Source organism: Anser brachyrhynchus, assembly GCF_964034855.1.
Source record: "Anser brachyrhynchus genome assembly, chromosome: 2".
In the NCBI taxonomy this organism is placed as follows: domain Eukaryota; kingdom Metazoa; phylum Chordata; class Aves; order Anseriformes; family Anatidae; genus Anser; species Anser brachyrhynchus.
In genome coordinates, this window is record NC_137695.1 from 66,988,210 (window position 1) to 67,007,638 (window position 19,429).

Consider the following 19,429-nt stretch of genomic DNA (forward strand, 5'->3'; position numbering starts at 1 on the left):
TCTTTTTTTATTCTGATAGAACTATTCTTCATTTAAAAAGAAGCCCAGGTGGAAACTGAGTCAATTTTAGGTGGAATCATAAAAAAAATACTTGCATGTGAATTCCTGATGTTTTTATTAACTACGTGGCAGAGTCCTATATAGAAGTACTTTGAAGGCCCCGTAGATGTATGGGAGATGAGTAGTGAATTAGTGCACAAGAGTACTGAAGAGCAGAAATCCTGTTGGCCTTAGAGCATCCAGGATTTCATCCTTTGCTTTCCTCTTTCATTTTTAAGGACCAAAACCTGCAAGGTGTTTGTTTAACTTTACATCTAAGGAGATAAAAGCATTCATTTCCATTATGACCAAATTCAGCTAGGTGGATATGAATTGCAAAAAACATGAACTGTCTTGCTGAGTTGTTGATCCAATAGCTTACATATGGTGCATAAGCATAATGTGTATGCTACTGAGCATATACAGGGAGCAAGAAGGGTAATCCACAAGTTAAAGTGTCTTCTAGACTGTGACAGCAATCATAGAATCAGAATGGTTTGGGTTGGAAGGGACCTTAAAGATCACCCAGTTCCAACCCCCCTGCCATGGGCAGGGATACCTCCCACCAGACTAGGTTGCCCAAAGCCCCATCCAGCCTGGCCTTGAACACTTCCAGGGCTGGGGCATGCACAATCTCTCTAGGTAACATGGTCCAGTGCCTTAACACCCTGGTAGTAATAAATTTCTTCCTAATGCTGATCTCAATCTTTCCTCTTCTAGTTAAAATCCATTACCCTTTGTTGTGTCACTACACTCCCTGACAAGGAGTCCCTGATCAGCTTTCTTGTAGTTCCCCTTTAGGTACTGTAAGGCCGCTATAAGGTTTCCCAAGAGCCTTCTTTTCTCCGGACTGAACAACCCCAACTCCCTCAGCCTGTCTTCATAGGAGAGGTGCTCCAACCCCTTGATCACCTTCATGGCCCTTCCCTGGACCCAATTCAACAGGTCCATGTCCTTCTTAAGCTGTGGACCCTAGAGTTGAATGCACTACGCCATATGGGGTCTCACAGGAGTGGAGAAGACTGAGAGAATCACCTCCCTTGCTCTGCTGGCCACGCTTCTTTTGATGCAGCCCAAGATACAGTTGGCTTTCTGGGCTGCAAGTGCACATTGCCAGCTCATGTTGAGTTTCTCATCAACCCAACACCCCCTAGGCCTCCACCTTAGGGCTGGTCTCAATCCATTCTCCACCTAGCCTGTATTTGTGCTTGGGATTGTCCCAACCCAGATGCAGGCTCTTGTACTTGACCTTATTGAACCTCATGAGGTTCACATGCCCACCTCTCAAGCCTGTCCAGCTCCCTCTGGATGGCATCCCTTCCCTCCAGTGTGTCAACCACACCACACAGGTGGGTGTCATCGGCAAACTTGCTGAGGGTGCACTCGATCCCACAGTCCATGTCACCAGCAAAGATGTTAAATAGTGCTGGTCTCAATACCGACCCCTGAGAAACACTACTCATCACTGGTATCCATCTTTACATTGAGCCAATTACTGGAACTCTGAATGCAACCATCCATCCAATGGAACCTTTTAAATTATAAAACGTGTGTTTTGTAAGATCCTATAGGAGTTTTTGCCTTCTTTAATATAAATCACAACTAATGTGATGAAGTCAGTGGCAAGACCATTTTCTTCTCAAAGTGAAAATCTATCAAGATCCTTTTAACTTTAGGAAATTCATCCAGCTGCAATTGTGGCAATAAGACCAAAATTTGGCTTGCTGTATAAAGCAGATGTATCTGATTTTCTTACACTTGTTCCATACAATATTGGGACTCCACTTATTATAATTTTATGCAATAATTTAACTTTGCTTTTAAAACTTACAAGCAGTTAATTGTAAACAATCACTTGACCATAAAATACATATATTACAATATACTGCTGGGGTAGTTTCTCCAATTTGTCTCGTTTTCTCTTGTTTGAGGTGTGTGTGTGTTCAAAACCAAGGTTACTGCTCTGGAGGCTTCTTTTGTTTCTCTTTCCAACCTGTGTAGACCAGCTTCAGATTCCCTTCTCAGGAATTGTACTACTGAAGTTAAAATTATACGCCCATGTAGCTTCATCTTTGCTACCGTAGCTTTTGAATCCAGGAATCCTGACATTAGAGGACTTGGAGCTGGTCAGGGAAAGAAGTATCCATCTAAATTGCCTTTGTTTTATAACATTTTTAGTTAGCTTTTTTCTTATCATTTACCAAACTGACTCAGGAGCTCTGCCAAGCACAGACTTTTCTGACTGTTTTTGCAGTGCCCTAACTCTTGCATGCTCTCTGTAGATACTACGGTGCAAAACCAGGGTACTGTAAAGACCTTCGGGACAGGTACTTCAAGTTCCCAGGCCTGAGGTTTTCCAGAACTATGCACCTTGTGCATAGTAGCATGTATGCAGAAAGCTTCTAAATAGATTTTGCCTGTTTGTGAAGCAAGTAGAATATATGACAGTAATTATGAGACAACACAAAGTCAGTTTCCAGAATCTCTTTGCTTTTACATGCGAAATTATTTCTTTCCAGTTAAATAACTCCATTCCCTTCTCCAATGCTGAGGGTAACAGTTTCGCTTTTCATTTTTTTTTTTAATCACCATATGTGGTAAATTATTGTAATACTTTCATTCTACCAGTAAAATACTGGGCACTAAAGTTAACCTGTTTAGAGATTCATTTTACTTCAATGGGTTACACTGGGGATGCATTTAGCACCTATGAACCCTCCTTCTTTTTTTTTTTTAAATCAAACAGTTATTTAACCATTGCAAGTCCCTCAGGTGTTATCAATTTTCTTGTGAGCTTATGATTCTGTCTTTAGGGATTCCTTAGCTGATCTCTTTTCATGTTCAGTCATTTCCTCAGCTCTCAAGCTTACAGCTGAAATCCCTTGCCATTGTGCATTCTCAGGTGGGTGTTCATGATTTACTAAGATGTCCATTAGGCAATGATTTATTTTTCTTAAGTCTACATTAAATCTGACGTGTTTTACCATTCCATTTAACTTGAGTAGGCAACTGATATTCTTGTGGACTTCTAACATGGCACTGTGATCCCTTTTTCATTTTGTTCAAGTGTCTGTGGATTTTTTCTGGCTTTCTTAATTTCCACTCCATATGGTCCCAAGCCAGTTCAATCTTAATTAGTACAAGTAGTTCTCAAACCCTTGTTCTTTTCTAATGAGAAATAGCTCCTCTTCCAGTTCTTCAGTATTTATTGTGGCTTTTTTCAGCATTCTCAGGTTCTTTTAACTGATTTTTCTTTCGCTGCTGCTATTGTTAAATGCCAGCATTTACATGTGACTGCAATAAATTAGTGTCTTTTCTTCCACTTCTCTGATCCTGTCAACTCTTCTTGGGAGGCTGCGGAAACATGGTTCTTGCCTCCATTCTGCACCCCAAATTCTTGCGATCGTGAGTTGCCTACCTCAGATGTTACCAGCTTCTGCGTATCTGGATAGGATATTTACATTTTAGCTCCATTTATTTTTTTGACAAGGTCTACAGCATGATGCTGGTGCTCAGGGAAGCATCATTCTTTTGAAGCCGTTGTGTTTTTGTGACTGGACACAGCATTGGTACCACGTGTCTGCTGGCCCTGGAGATGAAACTCGTATCAACCTCCTTGGTAGTATTGCTTGTTGGGGAGTCAAACAATTACTCTTCTTAATAATTGCTCACAATTCTAATAACAAAGTTGGCTATTTCTGTAGCTGCTGTTGGCATCTTATGCTCCGTTGCTGCCCACAATCAAGTCCATAATAATCCTGCCATATACTGAGCATGTAATTCAGTCAACAGCTGTAGATTAAAGGTGGGTGAAGTTCGTCTTCTGGCAGATGGCTAACACAAGGGCCTGTATGTAATCCTTTACTCGATCTTCTGCTGGATGGGGGTCCTGCGTGATGTGATATTTTTTGAAAACTTAATATGAAACTGAGTCACAAATACTGTAGTGCACTCAAGTGGATATGGTTATCTGATTATGTGAAGGATAACACTGCTGGCTGTCAGGACAATTTTTGTTTATAAGTACCAAAGTCAAGGCAAAAGAAAAGAATTGCAGGTTGGAAATCAATGTATCTGACAGACTGTGCTAGTATGTTATCTTTTTCACATTAATACCTGCTTTTACTGATAGTAATTATTCATGTGTTAGTGGGTTCTTAATAATTCATCCTCATAAATATCAATATTCATTAAAAAAGAAAGAAGGGAGTAGTAATTCTACTCAAAGTATGGTTTGATTCAGTTTTGAGAAAACAGCATCTCAGACTCCATACTTGCTGTGTCTCGGTGACTCCCATATCCTATACAGTCAACCTCAAATAGCAAATACTTTTAGAATGATCAGTTTTGGCGAATTCAACAGGAATTCAAACCTTGTGCTGGGCTTTTTCATTCACAGTAATGATTCTGCAATCAGAACTTCATTAATTCTGTTGATAATACATGAGCCAAAAGAGAATTCAAATTGCTCCATTTTCCAGAGTTTTACTGCTTTGGAATGCTAAAATATAAATTTAAAAGTTACTCGGATGCTGTTCTCAATTCAAGTGGAAAGCCCATCCTGTCTGACCAAGGACGTGCCATTTTTTCACACTTGCCAGAATAAGTTCTAGATCAAATTAAAAGCTTGTTTCTAAAAGACAATCTATTCCTCTGAAAATCATATAGCGTGTCTGGCTTTATAAGACCTTTTCTCAGTACATTGTTGCAATTAATACCCATCCTATTTTGCCACGTTTTTCACAGTTAATTACTGGTCCTTATGGATAGTGAAGGAAGACTTTGTAAATATTTCATTTTCTAAAGAGTCTTCATGAAAAAATGGTTTAAATAGCACGCAAATTTTACAGCTCTGAAAACGGAGTTGTGCTTAGTCAAAGATTTGTTGGATTATAAAAGTACAAGTGTTTATTGTGGCTGGTACTGAGAATAAACGGTTGCCTGCATATGCCAGCTACTATGGAAATATGTTTTTAAGTTCTAATGTGAGCTGTAAACCAAAGATACTTCAGTTAAAAAAATTCAATACTTAAACTGTGGGGAGAAGTAGTTGGAGCCAGAGAAAACATTCCCATTTAATAATGTTTGAACATAGAGCTGTGATGCAGTTTGTAGCAAGGCAGTGAGAAAAACCCACAACTAATCCTTCATTGCAGCTGTCTGAGCTTTTGGTTGTCTGCCATACTTTAAACAGCGACTTCTTTTTTCTGGTGACTCAAGACTTGAATGACCTAGTGTGGAGAGTTTAAGCTATATACAAAAAAGAAGTTAAGTAAGAAATAGCCAAAGTAAGTTGGGTTGCACACCCCAGCAAACCAACGTTTTGTATCTTAAGTCCTCTTCAGTGCCTAGAAAAAAAATATTAAATAGATACCTATTTATTTATTTTTGGCAAGGAAATATTCAGTGGTTTAGACACCCATCTCTTCTCCCTCCCCTCTTCTCTCTCCTTAGAGTACTGATGATATATGGAAACTGAATTCTGTAGAGAGTTCTGAATTTGTTAAGTTTATAAATGCTAACCCTTTTTTTTTTGGTAGAAAAAAACTTTCTAAGTTTTCTTTTAGTATTTTTAACTTTTTTTTCCCTTTGATGTAGCTTTTAGGCAGGCCTTTTAAGCAGCAAAAAGTAATGAATATGTCTTTTTACTGATTAATTCTTTTGCAAAGTCATTGAAATTTCTTACTTTCAAATGGAAATATGGGGGTCAGAGCTGTAACTTCGTGTGACTAACTTTACAGAAGAAAAATTGGGGCTTTCTACCTTTGTCTCATTCTCACTATAACTTATCTTAAATTGATACATTTATGTATCTTCCTGAACTGGTGGTAACCCTGTAGTTTAACAAGTCTTACAACTATTGAATAATTTCTTGCTATAACTAATTTTTAAAATTGTCATTCATGGCTACCTATTATGATCTTTCACAGGTAGTATTATGTTAGCATTACAAATTACTGGATATATTAAAAAAATTATTATTTTCACTGAAGAAAAAAAAATCAATCTATGCTGGCTTCAATGCTTGCAACAACAGATCCTCAACACAATAAAATTTGAGGTACAGTATGCAATAAACCAATACAGTGCAATAAACTGTATATTATCCCCTATCTAGGAAATACAAGGCTAACCATGGAAATAAAGAAGGGGATTTCAGGCTGAGAACTTACCAAACACATAAGATCTGTGATTCTAATGTTTCTGTATAAAGGGGAGCAAACACCTTTTTTTTCCAAGGTTTGGAACCCCAAACAACCACTAAGAGAAAGGCTGGCTACTGTGAAGACTCTCAGTAGCTTTAACATGACTCCTCACAGCATCACTTCTTATCCTGCCTGGTAGCAAATTCATACAGGATGGTGCAAGATGCAGCAGGAGATGATCTCCTGGCCCAGCTAATAGGTAATTGTGGACAAAGGAAAAGAGAGGAGAGGTAGAATATCATAGTCTTGGTGCTTGTGAGTTAACTCTGGCCATCCTGCTCTATGTGGCTTTCCTAAAAGAGTATAATGCATGATTTTCATCACAGGACAACATCTCTTAATGAATAGATATCATCACAAAATCATGCCTGATATTTCCACCTTTACTTCTTCCTTTCCTAACTTCAACCCACATCCGTCACTTCTATCTCTTACTGCCTGTACTGAGCAATTCATCCCTGTATTTTGGCCTTATCATCTTCAGATTTTGTACTTACTGTGCTGTATTGGTTGTTCTCCATCCCTACTGTCTTTGACCAGCCAAGTTTCACACATGAGAGGAGGTCTAAGTCTAATGTATCATTCATGGACTGTTTATCCCTCTTTTTTTTTTTCTTTTTTATTTCCCCAAACTCCATGAATCATTCTAGTAAAATAAAAACCGTGAGTACATGCAGATGCTGCTGCATGGGGGTGGATGCTCTTCTGAGCAGAAGTGAGATAGCAACCTAAGCTGAACACTTTTCAGCTAATTTTTTAATATCAAAGTGTCTTCTACAAGAATTATCCAAGTGACAGACTTGTCTTTTTTTCCATAAATATGTAGGTAAACTGGATGATTTGCACAAGAACACACACAACTGCTTCCTTTCGCTTTTCTTTAACTTGATTTTTATTTAAATACCTCCAAAGCATTGTGTTAATGTACATTTTCTTCTGGTTCATGAATAACAAGTATTTCTGTGTCTCAAATAAGATCCCTGTACAGTTTGTGTTTGTAATTATATTTTGAGTCTAATTTTTACAGTTCAGTTCCTGAGAAACAGTAAAGACTTTTCATTCTGGATAATACTTCACAGATGTGTAACACACATTTGTACCTTTCAGTTAAACAATATTTTAATGGATGTTCCTGTGTTCATTTCCAGCATATTTCCATAAGATTAAACACACTATATTTTAGTTGAGTTAACAGTCTCCATAAAGTTCCTTAGTGCTAAATCCATTGCTTTTTTAAAAACTGCTGCATAAAAAAATAGTTTACAACAGAAAATCTAGGTTATTTCATATTTTAGAATGCATTAAAAGCATAAAGTCATGCATACGTCAGAGAACACAGTATTTACAAATCTGTACAGTTTCTGTTGTTCTTTAATTATTGTGGCTTTTGCCAGGCAATTAGATTCAACTCTTAACACGCTGAGGACAAATTCTCCAAGATATTGTATATCTGTCATTTAAAAAATCTTTGTTTTCCTTACCAGCATTGGGATTGATTGATGGATGCATGCATTGATGCATGACGGGCCAAATTCTGCACTCCATTTCATAAAGTTAACTAACTTCCATGGAGTTAGAGGTGATTGCTACTGTGACTCAAGGCAGATCATGAAATTGGGTGGACTCCACGGAGTCACCTTTTATTACTCCGGTATTTTGATGTGTTGAACTGCTCGAGCATTTTGGCTAAGGTTGTACAACATAGTGGCAGATGAATTCATTTCTGACCTGCAGATTATTCAGAGTTCTCAGTCTTTCTCCTTTTCATTCAGAAAGTTAAGGAAGAATATTTCATACTAAACACACCAGAACTGTTTGAAGGGATTCTAGAAAACATCTTCCTCCATCTTCCTCTCTATTCATAGTTATTTTAAAAGCTGTTTGACATGGAACATACTGTTGGAAAAGCCTCTATGTTTCTATGCAAACACCCAGTATAAAAGTCAACTTTTTGCATTTTGTCAAGTGGATGCAATTTCTCTTTCCTAAGTTCACTTTGCCTTTAAGACTACAAAAAGCAGCATTCAAAACAGTTGCCCATCTCCCATCACCAATCTTTGCCCACCCCAGACACCTCTTCAGCTGATGAAAGAGCAGAATGGTGAAAATCAGTCATTCCACAGAACTCATATGGCAGAAATATTACATGTAGCTTCAGTTGCCAGAGGTACTACTGGCTGTGAATTAAAACTCAAAATCTTGGTCAGTAGCTATCATGTTCAGAAAAGCAAATGGCTTCAGGTTAGGTTCCCCTGCAAAATACTTCATCACTGTCTGCTCTGTAATATGAGGCTATTCATCATAACACCTGAAATCAAAGGTGCTCTGAGTCCTCTCCTGCTGACATTAAAGAAAGTATGGCCTTTGCAGTATTCTCTGAATTCCAGGGAGGCATCATCATTTCTATAAAAAGTTAGTATAAGAATGGCACTTCTTCACTAAGGCTAAAAGAACACCTTTCATAAAAATATCATAACGATCCAACACTTTTGGCTTGTTAAATTCATTACACTGAAGAAAAGTACCTTAGTAATCATTGCAATACTATCCATTAAAGTATGGTAGCAAATAGTTTTTCTTTTAAAGACATGTCAAGCAATAATTCGTTACAGTGGTTTATCCTGACAAACTTGGTCAGATTCTCAAAAAGGAACAAACAGCAAATGTGTGGTTGCTCCAAAAACATCCTTCTCCCCTCCTTTCCTCCTTCTTTCCCTGTTCCACTGAGAATAGTCCAAGAAGGCATGACCAGCCCTGCCATTAGATTATAACCAGGTAACACAAAAATTAGTCAATTAATAGGAGCAAAATGTAAAAGAGGAACTAATTGTAGATGCACTAGCAAGCAAACTGTGCCCTGCTGATGTCTCCCAAATACTCTTGTGATAAAAACATACAGATTATTTAGCTCTGAAAGGTCAGATATGCTAAACTGCGATTTCAGTCAGATGAAATCTTTTCTGTCTTCTATGTTCTTTTAGCTTTTTTTTTCTGCTTTCTGCACTGCTGAATTTTAGTATCCAAGAGTCATGTGATCCTTCTAGTATCAATATGTTTTTCTTCTGATATCAAGCATCTCTCCCCAAAGACCCCTGGTTAGACTTTCTGCATTTCAATGTGTTGGTGGTGGTAGTGGTGGTAGCAGTGATGCCTGGGTTGACACCTTCCATTTAGTTTATAGACAGAATTTTTCTGCTGCTGTTTTTTGAAAAAACACACAGCCAGTACAGCTGCAACCAGTAATAAGCACAGAAGAATCACAATTACCACTATGATAGGACCTTTACTTGACTTGGGGCAATCCTCTCCTTCACAAGGTTCAGAAGTGGGGACAGGGTTTTCTCCAAGGCCCTGGGTGAGATTTTCTTGCTCGGCTAATTCCTGGGGTGATGTGTCAGTAATGATATTTGGAGCCGGTGCCGTGGTTGCTACTTGCGTTGGGTAGGCTGTTGTTCCTTTTGCTTCTTCATAGGTAGCGTGATCAAAGGGGCTGAACATCATAGAGGTTTCTGACATGGATGTTTTTAGGCTGCTTATGTCCAGCAGCATCGTTGTACTGGGCTCCTGAGTCACAGTTTCCAGAGATGTAGTTGGGTGGTCCCATGCAGCAGCATCATAACCTCTGCTCACACTTAAGTCCTCCAGACCACTCACTGATGTAGGTGGTACCGGTGTCTCTTTGGCCCCTTCATCATCTATCCTCGTTGTTGCTGCCACAATTTGTGTTAAACCTTTCTCTGGAACTGGGCTACCATTGTCCAGTTTTCTAACTTCAACATGATTTGGTTGGTCAGTTGTGAGGACAATGTCTTCTTCTGTTCCCATCGATCCATCAACTTTATCCCCCTCCTCTTCATCATCCTCTACCACTTGTTGTGTTACAGGATAGCCATCTAACCAAGACTCATCAGTAATGGCAACTCTATCTATCTCTGCCTTTGTATCATTAGTTGTGAGAATGGGTCCAATGGGGAAGTCCTCACTGTCATAAAACAGTTTGGCACCAGGTTCATCATAGACTGTCTTCACTCCAATATGGTTATCACCCTCAGAAAACTGTACTTTAGTAGAATCATCTGTCTCTTTCTCTGATTCAGGCTCACTGAAAGCCTCTGATGGAAACCAAAACAAGTTCTTTTGGCTTAGGAGCGAAACAGGGGATTCAGTTGGTACCCTGCTTCCTTTTTCAGAAGTATCTGTGTCATGAGTAACCCCTCTGGTACTTACAGTTCTTCTTTCCTCTGAATTCTTACGGAAGGAAGGCTGTTCTTGTTCCTGCTCAATTTCCTCTTTGCCATTGGCATGTTCGTTCTCAACAATTGGTATTGATCTGTCATCAGGAAAATTATCTTCATAGTCAATGTGTGCCTCAGTTTCATCTAGAAAAGTTAAAAAAGAAAATAAAATCCAACATTTGATTTCTTCAGAAAAGTGCTGGAATCATTTGTTAAAACAGCTGTAAAGAAAGATGCAATGAGGTGTGATTTTTAGACAGGATTTTTCATTCAGTGTTATTGTTTATTTGAAAAGGGAATTCTCCTCCATAAGCTTGATAGTCAATATCAACTTTTTAAAAATTATGATAAGTGTCAATGCTAACTGCTAACATCTTGTCTTTCCAGATTTAAAAATGTATATAAATAACTTAGAGGATTTAGTTAGAGCTTTCTTTCAGTTGATTATTGTTTTCTCAAACATTTACTCTCCCTAACATGACTCTTTTCTAGACTTGAGGACAATTTTTCATCATTTTCAAGCAATAAATAGGTGTGGAGAGGAATGCATAGTAAAATGTAATCAATTAATAACTGAACTTTTTTTTAAAGATAAAACCTTTTAAGTTTTACAGCAACTTTGTCTGTTTTCAGACAGAAGGATTGTGCTTAGTACTCAGTGTTCACTTTTTCATCATTACAGTATTTTCCTGAAATGACCTTGGTGTTGCAGGGATAGGGCACTTGGGGCCAAGTGAGCAGAGTAGTATTTCTCATTCCATAAGAGCTTTTCAGAACTGTCCAAGGAAGACCCCTGTCATCAAAACTAACACTGCATTCTTCTTTTCTTCATCTGGAGAGAGAAAGAAAGTTTGAACCCCCAACTGCAAAGGTAGAAAACTCTGGCTCTAACACCTAGATATCAAGATAATACTGCCTGTTTCTCTTGGGTTTCCTATTTTAAGAAGTTGAATGTTACCAAACGAGAGAAAGAGAGAGAAAGAATAAAAAAGGGAAAAACAAAACAAAACATAACACAGAGTGCAACAGATAGTTGGATTCATCACAAAGTTTGAGTTTGATTTAGAAATACTCCCCATGCCTCACCAGACCTAACACTCTTAGCAAAATAGCCTTCAAATCAAAGCATGAAACTAAGTGTTTGAATTTGAATGAAATAATGCATTGTAACTTATATTTCTTCCACTCTTCTAAACCTTAGCCCAATGAAAAATTTTCCAAGCTAGACCGGGTGGTTGATTTTCAGTTCACACCAGTTTTACTCCATAGAAAGTTGATGTAACTGCTGAGTTATATTGCTGGCATTAAAAGTCCTAGAAAATAGTACCTTGGGATATGGAAAATAAAGCAAACTGATTCATGGTGAGAATTTTTCTTTTTCCGAGAGTGTTTATTCTTTTATGAAGACAGCAAAGCAATAAACTAGGCATGACATAGGAAACAAGAAATTAATAGAAGCTGCATTACAAAACATTCATAAAGCCTTATCTTTTTTTGTCTTTTTAGACTCAGCCAACTTTGAATCACATTTTCATCTGGGACCCACCTCAATTTCTGAATGAGTCACATTTTCCTTGGAGACTCCTTCCCAGACTTCTGGCAGAGCCATATTTGGTCTACTCTTAAGAAAGATTAGAAATATTGTCAAACCAGTCTGACCAAAAACCACTTAGCGGTGATACAGCTCACACCAGCTTACTTTTTGCCAGAACAGCTTAAGTCAGGTGCAAGAACAGAATGAGTATTAGCAAAAGGTATTTTTCTTGGAATAGCATCTGGGACTGCCATAAAGTGAAGCAGTTATGCTGAGGAAACTGAGATGTATGACATAGCCTGGAGAGAGTTAATACCTATGTGAAAGTTACTGTGCTGGAGAACTGGATGTGCTCAGCAGATCCCCTCATCTCGCACCAAGGACATATGGTGAGGTCTGCACAGGATACAGCAGGGCCAGCAATGGGTCTCTCTCCCTCCTGGTCCTGGTCTCCTCACCTGCCTGAATAATCCTCTAGATCCTCTTTGTCCTCTCCAAAGTAGGAAAAAAAAATCCCATGTGTTTCAAAGACAATTTAACAGACTGGGAATCCTGCTATCAATGCAGAAAGCTTCCTGGTAGGAATATCACTTTTCTAATTTACCTCAAAATCCTTTTCCAACAGCATTTCAGACTTTAGCTAATGACTACCTCTGAATACCAAAGCATCTTAACAACATATTTACGAAGCTCTGTGTAGGCCATTGCTATATAACATTTATAATAGCCATCAAATGCTAGTCTCACCTTGCTCTCTTGTGTTGCTCTCAAGGAATTTTTCTATCTGGTGCTGTCTTTACATGGAAACATTGTCTCGGGCCACTTTATCCTCTTAGCATCCACATCCCTTCTAGAAGTTGGTATCTGCCATGCCTGTTTTACTAAAATTCAGTGTCTCTCAGGACAGCTTATAGCTGTCTACTGGATATACCTGAACAGTAACATCTTAATGTGAGAACTCACCACTTACCAAGTGTGATGTTCTTTGGTTTCATTTTTGAGATAAATCATCACACCAGCCTGTCTTAACCTGTTTGTTTTCTGTACTTCTAACCATTTTTGCCACTCATTTACTTTTCAGACTAAAGTAATTCATCTGAGGAGGAAACATGGATTTTTATGTTATGGTGTTCTAGTGCACGCACATACATCCATGAACAAAGGTTATATTCATGTGCTTGTGTTGTTTCCTCTGGAACTATTATTTGGCTATCAAAATGAATAGGCAGCTAGCATTCATCTGATTGACTGGTATGGACCATTGGTCAACGATTAACGACTGCAGTAATAGCTTTTTATATATTCAAAGCTCTGCCCCTTTAGTGCCTTTCCTGCAGTGTACTTTCTTTCCTTTAGAAGAAAGTCCTGTGAAGACACATCAGGAAAGAGCATGTGCGCCTAGGGGAAAACAGGTCCTCTGTCTATCAGAACACATTGTTTGTTGTTTGTTGAACCATCAATCAAGTCTCCCAAACCTGCTGTCTTTCGGGCTGATCCTGTATGTATAGAAATGAATTGGTGCTTTCTTAATGCTCAGCTGAGGAAAGAAAAAGCCCATTATAGTCTAAAGAGAGCCTAAGATTGAAGTTCATTATGTACTGCTTGTCACTGCATAAGGGAGTCTTGTTCCTTTTGACAATCAGATTGTGGCCCAAGTTGTAAAGCTGCTATAATGTATTTTCATATGCAATCTCCTCTATTTGTATAGTTTATAGCAAAGACTATCAACATAACTAATGTTAGCTTATAGGATGCCAGAATGAAAGCAACTATTGAGCTCTCTAACCATCAAAAGAAATACAGACCCCTTACTCTGAAGCTTTGGTTTATATGATCCTGAATCGACTTACACAATAATAATAATAGTCCATTCTTTCTTCTGGACCTCAGACCTTCAACTGGGGCTTAGATTTAGTATTTACTGAGTTTGTTTTACCATGACAGTCTTTTAAATCAGCTGTGAGTGTGATTTTCCAGGAACAGATTGCACAACTTTTACACTTTCCTTTGCTCACCTCATCAGTGCTTTCTAGAGCTTTCCAGCTTTCTGAATTTCGGTCTCAGAACTGAAGAGCAACAACCATAGTAGATTCAGCTCAACCTCTTATGCAAATAGTTGTAACCTTTATTTGCATGCATTTTAAAAACAGCTAGCAACTGATTTACAAAAATGTTCCCATCTTCCTTCCCAGCCAGGCAAGTCTGGTTTTAAGAAGAGCCAACATTGACATTAATTAGTCAGAGACTGAAATCTGTCTGAAATTTGGTCATTGTTATATCTTACCCCTCCTGTCGTCTGGCAGACTGAAGGATCAGTGAGTTTTGATTCACTATCTGAGGGATTACAGAGGCTGAAATGAACATTTTCCATCAACAGATGCTGAAATGGCATACTACCAAAGATGTGAAGCTCAATTAAAAGGTAAAAGCCTTTTAATTTAGCTTTGTCCTTTCTGGGAAGCATCCAGTTTCAAAGAGCTTTCATCTCCTTCAGCTTTCGATCCTAATGTGAAAACAATGACCAAACATAGAGACAAGCAAAACCAAAGAGTTTTCCACACTCTAGGATCAGTTTATTTTTTCTTCTAGATAGCATGCTGGCATCCTAGCTCTATTTTGAGTGTTGCTATTTTGGACAACCATGAAGAGCACTGCATATTTTATGGAAGTATTTTTGGAGTACAGGAAATTGAAACTTGATTCTATGTAGACAATCACCATAAATATTTTTTACTGTATAAAAACATCTTTATATTCTAGGAATCTCAAAGTAGCTACAGCAAACATTATAAAGCTGGCATCTGTCTTTAAGGGTGGGAAGGAAAAGAGCTTTTACATGGATTTGCCTAAGATCAGTCAGGTTTGTAAACTATGGCATCTTGAAGAGTTATCTATTTGATTTGGATCTGGCTTAGGCACATGAACACACTTCTGTCAAATCAGCTAGAGAATTCTAGAAGATGGGATTCATGTTGCCTTTTGTCACTTGTAACAACTACAAGAGGGAGGACGATTTTCAGTCTGGCTGAAAACCTGCTAACATAAAAACATAACCCATCATAATTTTTTAAACTAATTTGACTTGGCAGAATTGGTTCATGCTAGATCGATATTTTGCATTAAACTAATACAACAGCAAAGTGACAGACCTGAAAAGAGAACCAAAGTTTGTCATAACAATTGGTTTGACGGGCCTTGAATGTATTTTTTGCTTATTTTACTTGTCTGCCACAACTCTCCCTTTCCACTCTCAGGAAAAAAAAAAAAAAAGAAAAAAAAAAGGAAGAAATAAAATGTAAATAAGATCAAAAGCCAGAGACATTTGGTTTTACCGTTTCCATTTAAAACAAACAAACAAAAAGAATTAAATAATGGTGGTGGCTAGTCATGCTTATACACCACATGAATGTAAATTAAAACTACTCCTGAAGATTCAGAAAACAGTATTTGAAGTAACGAGAGCAGTTGAATCAGGGGAAAAAAAAATGTGGTCTGTAGATGAATCTTTCAGTGGTATTCAAAGTCCCATAAATCCTTGCCACTCTGAAATCAGATGTCCTTATTGCAGAAAAGCTAGACCAGCAGTGAACGTGCAAGGACAGCACCCAAGTGTTGATGCTGGAAAGGCTTCTTAGACATGCAGAAGATAGGACCTCTCCTGCCACAAGCTTATAGTTGAAAATCCCAAAGCAGACAAGGGAAAAAGGATAAGTGCCTTATGTTCTTCCTAGACAATTTTAGGGTAGAAACATGGCATGATTTCCCAGCCATCTAATCTGCCTTCTGTTTTAGGAAGCATACTCTTGAGGATGCTTATCTAGTTTAATGCAATGTATCCCTGACTCCCACTGAAATGTCACTATTAACACTTTGGATATTGAACCAATACTTCATTTCTTGGGAGAGGAAGGAAGGAAGGAAGGAAGAAAGAGAGAGAGAGAGAGAAAGAGAAAGAGAAAGAAAGAGAGAGAGAAAGAGAAAGAAAGAGAGAGAGAAAGAAAGGAAGGAAGGAATGTTTATTTTCTGTGCCTTCAGGACAGCCACTGCACGGCACATACTGTCTGCTTTCAGACCTTACTACAATGACAATCTTCAGGACATATTTTGTGAAACAAATATGTTCTCTCCACAGAAATAAAAAAAAAAAAAACTGCAAAAACATGTATTTCCCTGTTCTCTGCTTAAGGTTGCTTTGTTGGGTTGAATATCCCCATATTTTCAGCTAGAACACAGCATCTTTTCACAATGAGAATTTGCAGGAAACACTAAATATACAGAAGACACTTTTTTTCTTTAAAAATATCTTGATTAAAAATTGCAGACTATTCCCTCACGTCTGTAATGTACAATAAAGTTATGTGTAATATATTGTATTGTTAATTTTCAACACTATTTCTTGTAACCAGAATCCACTTAACATAACCCCAAAATTAATTGTTTCAATTATGACCATAGCCAGATTTTGCCAAAATATTTTGGAGATAAGTGCATAATATATTTTTTGTATTTAATTGATGGATTTTCTAAATGCACAGTTGTACATTTACATCCTGTGTGCCAGAATGGACCATTTCTATTCTGACTGGATGAAAACAGAGAGGAAAGATGATCATAAAGCTACTTCAATGCGCACCCATGTGCTGTATTTAGCCGCTGGTAAGGTGATAGGTCCTCAACTCTGAATCTGCTCTGAGCGTGCAACTGTGAATGCAGAGCAGGCCAAATGCTCTTAGACAAGCACAAGGAAAACCCAATTACTGATGCTTAGTCAGATATTCAGCTTGGAAAGCTGGGCAGCATGACGTGGCAGTTACTGGCTAGGACAGTAACACATAGCTGAAACGCATGCACATCTCAACGAGTTTTACGAAGCTGGATAATTACTATCAGTGTTTCACAGACAAGCTGGATAAGGTAGCAGAGAATATCACAGTGACTTGCCCATGGTCTCAGGGTCATCACACAAGATTTAGGAGCAGGCCTTGTTTCTTTTAATGCTCTGATGGGTGTTTTCTCCCCGTGATCCTGTTGCATTTGTGTAAAAGCATCGGGACGACCTCCCATTTCCAGCTGCTCACCCAGAGCAGATTTGGTACCAGGAAACCATATCATTTTACTGGCCTCTAAACATAGCTCTTAGATGTTCATCGTAGTGGCTTTACAATCATCTTTCCTCTGTTGTCAGCCGGTGAGAACAGAAACGGTCCCCTCTGCTAACAGGGACATAAATTGTGGATTAAGTCCCATTATTAGCCTTCACAATGGGGAAGTTACTCTTTTGCCTTCAAGCACTTAAAAATGGTTGTGTATGCCGTCTCCTGGAGCACTTAACTAATAATTATTCTCTTCTCTGCTATGGCCCCCAAATATCTGTCAACTGTAAATCAGGCTTCTTTTAATTAAATTCTTTTTTTTTTCTTCTTTGATAAATTCTTACTTTTATTTATTTATTTATTTTTAATCATGAACCCTATCATCAATAAAACACATTTCAGTCTTCTTGTAAAGCTTCCTTTCTTAAAGAATTGTGATCAGGAGGGTTGAATAAATAATTAATGATTCACAGAACACATATAGTGTTTTCTACCCCGGGTCCTTAAAGTGCTTTAAAAGCATTAATCAAAGGCAGTTCCTCAGAATGAAATCTGCATTTAAATAATTTTAAAAATCATAATCCACAATGTTACATCTGCTCCCAAGTTCCAGGGTTGATGTTTGTGATTTTACAGCCACATTTTCCTATTTCTTTTAAAAATATTTTTCTCTCCCCTGCGGCTATGTGAAAGGCTGAGGCAAAACAGGGGAAACAGACTATTTATCCAGGGAAAACAGTGAAACACACACAACTTAAATGGCCTGACTCTTTCCTGTTTTTACTCTGGTGTAATACAGTTTTATTTCTACATGTGATGAAATTGGCATTTTCACAGTGAAGGAAAAAGAAGTGTCAGCTTGGTGCAGCCTGTGGGAGATTCAGGCCCACTGGGTTATCAGATGTAGATTTTCTTTTTCCCTTCTTTTTCTCTATATTCCCCCAACACCCTATCCAGTATTTCACACAATCATCTGAATTGCTGTTTGCAATAACTGTTCTGGAAGCTGAAATCATTCAGAAAGACATCAGAAATGGTTTTGGTATCTCTACACCATTTGGTTGGTTTTGAATATCTGGTTCCCTGGTGCACAGACATGACTCATCGCTGCTATGAGCTACCTTTCCTCCTGATTATCCACCACCTGGTGGTATATATTCATGAGTAAAAATAACTCCTTGCAAGACTCTAGGCATTAAGAAATGTATAGGTGCTAAAATGGATGTGCTGACTCTATCCCATTTAGATTGCTTCACTCCAATCCAGTTTCCAAGGAGCATGTACTTTCTGCTTGCTCAGTTGTTCAACAACTGCCAATTCCTTTGTTTAAAATGGGTCTGTTTGACCACAAATATCATCTTAAAGATGTGATAGTCTCTCTGAAAAACAGTCTGTAAGATTATCTGACTACTACTCTTAAATATTGGAGAAATTCTGAACTTTATGCACGGAGAGGAGTAATGTGAGAAACAGAATGAGTAGGCAGAATCCTGATTGCACCCAAATCTGAATTCATAGTACTATTTAGTTTATCTCTAAACAAGGGGAAACTTCAAAAGTTTGTTGTAGAACCTAACACATGTAAGGTAGATCTCTTTTTTTTTTTGTATGTTTAAGTTAAAGAAATTCTGTTTTTATAATTTCCCAGAGCTTTTTAGCAGTGTTTTTGTTTTGTTTTGTTTTGTTTTTATAAAAGTCCCATTCCTTGAGTCAAGCTATTTGGTAAGAAAATCCACTTTCATTCATTTTAAAGAGGTAAATATCTGAGTGGCTACTGTTGTGCTTGCAGAAGAAAATCCTGAAAGTGTGGTACATCTTAAAAATTCTATGCATTTTAATAAGGCAAGTTAAAAAAAATATATATTTTTTTTAACTTTTCCACCTCACTGCCTAAATGTAACCCAAGGTGTATGTCTGTAGGTTACTATCACTCTCCAACAGCCCTCTTCTGTGGTACAGTCAGCTCTATTAATATGTTTTTAATTTCCCTAACCTAGTTAAATGAAGTGGCATTTATCACACATATAAGGCTAGAAGTTCAGGAGTGCTCTAGCATGTAGTAGGAAAGGGCTAGTTAAACCTAAGTTCAGCCACACTGGCTTCTCACAAGCCAGTGGACAAAGTGTGGGATTTAAAAGATGGATAACCATTGTATTACCCATTTGCATCCCAAATAAAAATTCAAGAACACCTGAAGGACAGTCATCCCAATTCAACCTAGCAATGAAATGGCGCAAAAGTGTAACTTTGAAAAACTCAATATGAGGGGTGTACTACCAGCAGTTTTTAATATGCTAGTAGATGTACTTTTCACAGACCAAG

General features: G+C 38.0%; 1 protein-coding gene across 2 annotated transcripts in view; it reads right to left on the reverse strand.

Moving 5' to 3' along the window:
* Window positions 1–23: 23 nt before the first annotated feature.
* Window positions 24–19,429, reverse strand: part of SUSD5 (sushi domain containing 5) — a 57,063-nt gene continuing 37,657 nt past the window's right edge. For both annotated transcript variants that reach the window (XM_080580103.1, XM_080580104.1), the window contains one exon: window positions 24–10,624. In XM_080580103.1, coding sequence (XP_080436229.1) covers window positions 9,342–10,624 — 1,283 coding nt within the window. In that variant the 3' untranslated portion in view covers window positions 24–9,341. The remainder of the gene's footprint in view (window positions 10,625–19,429) is intronic.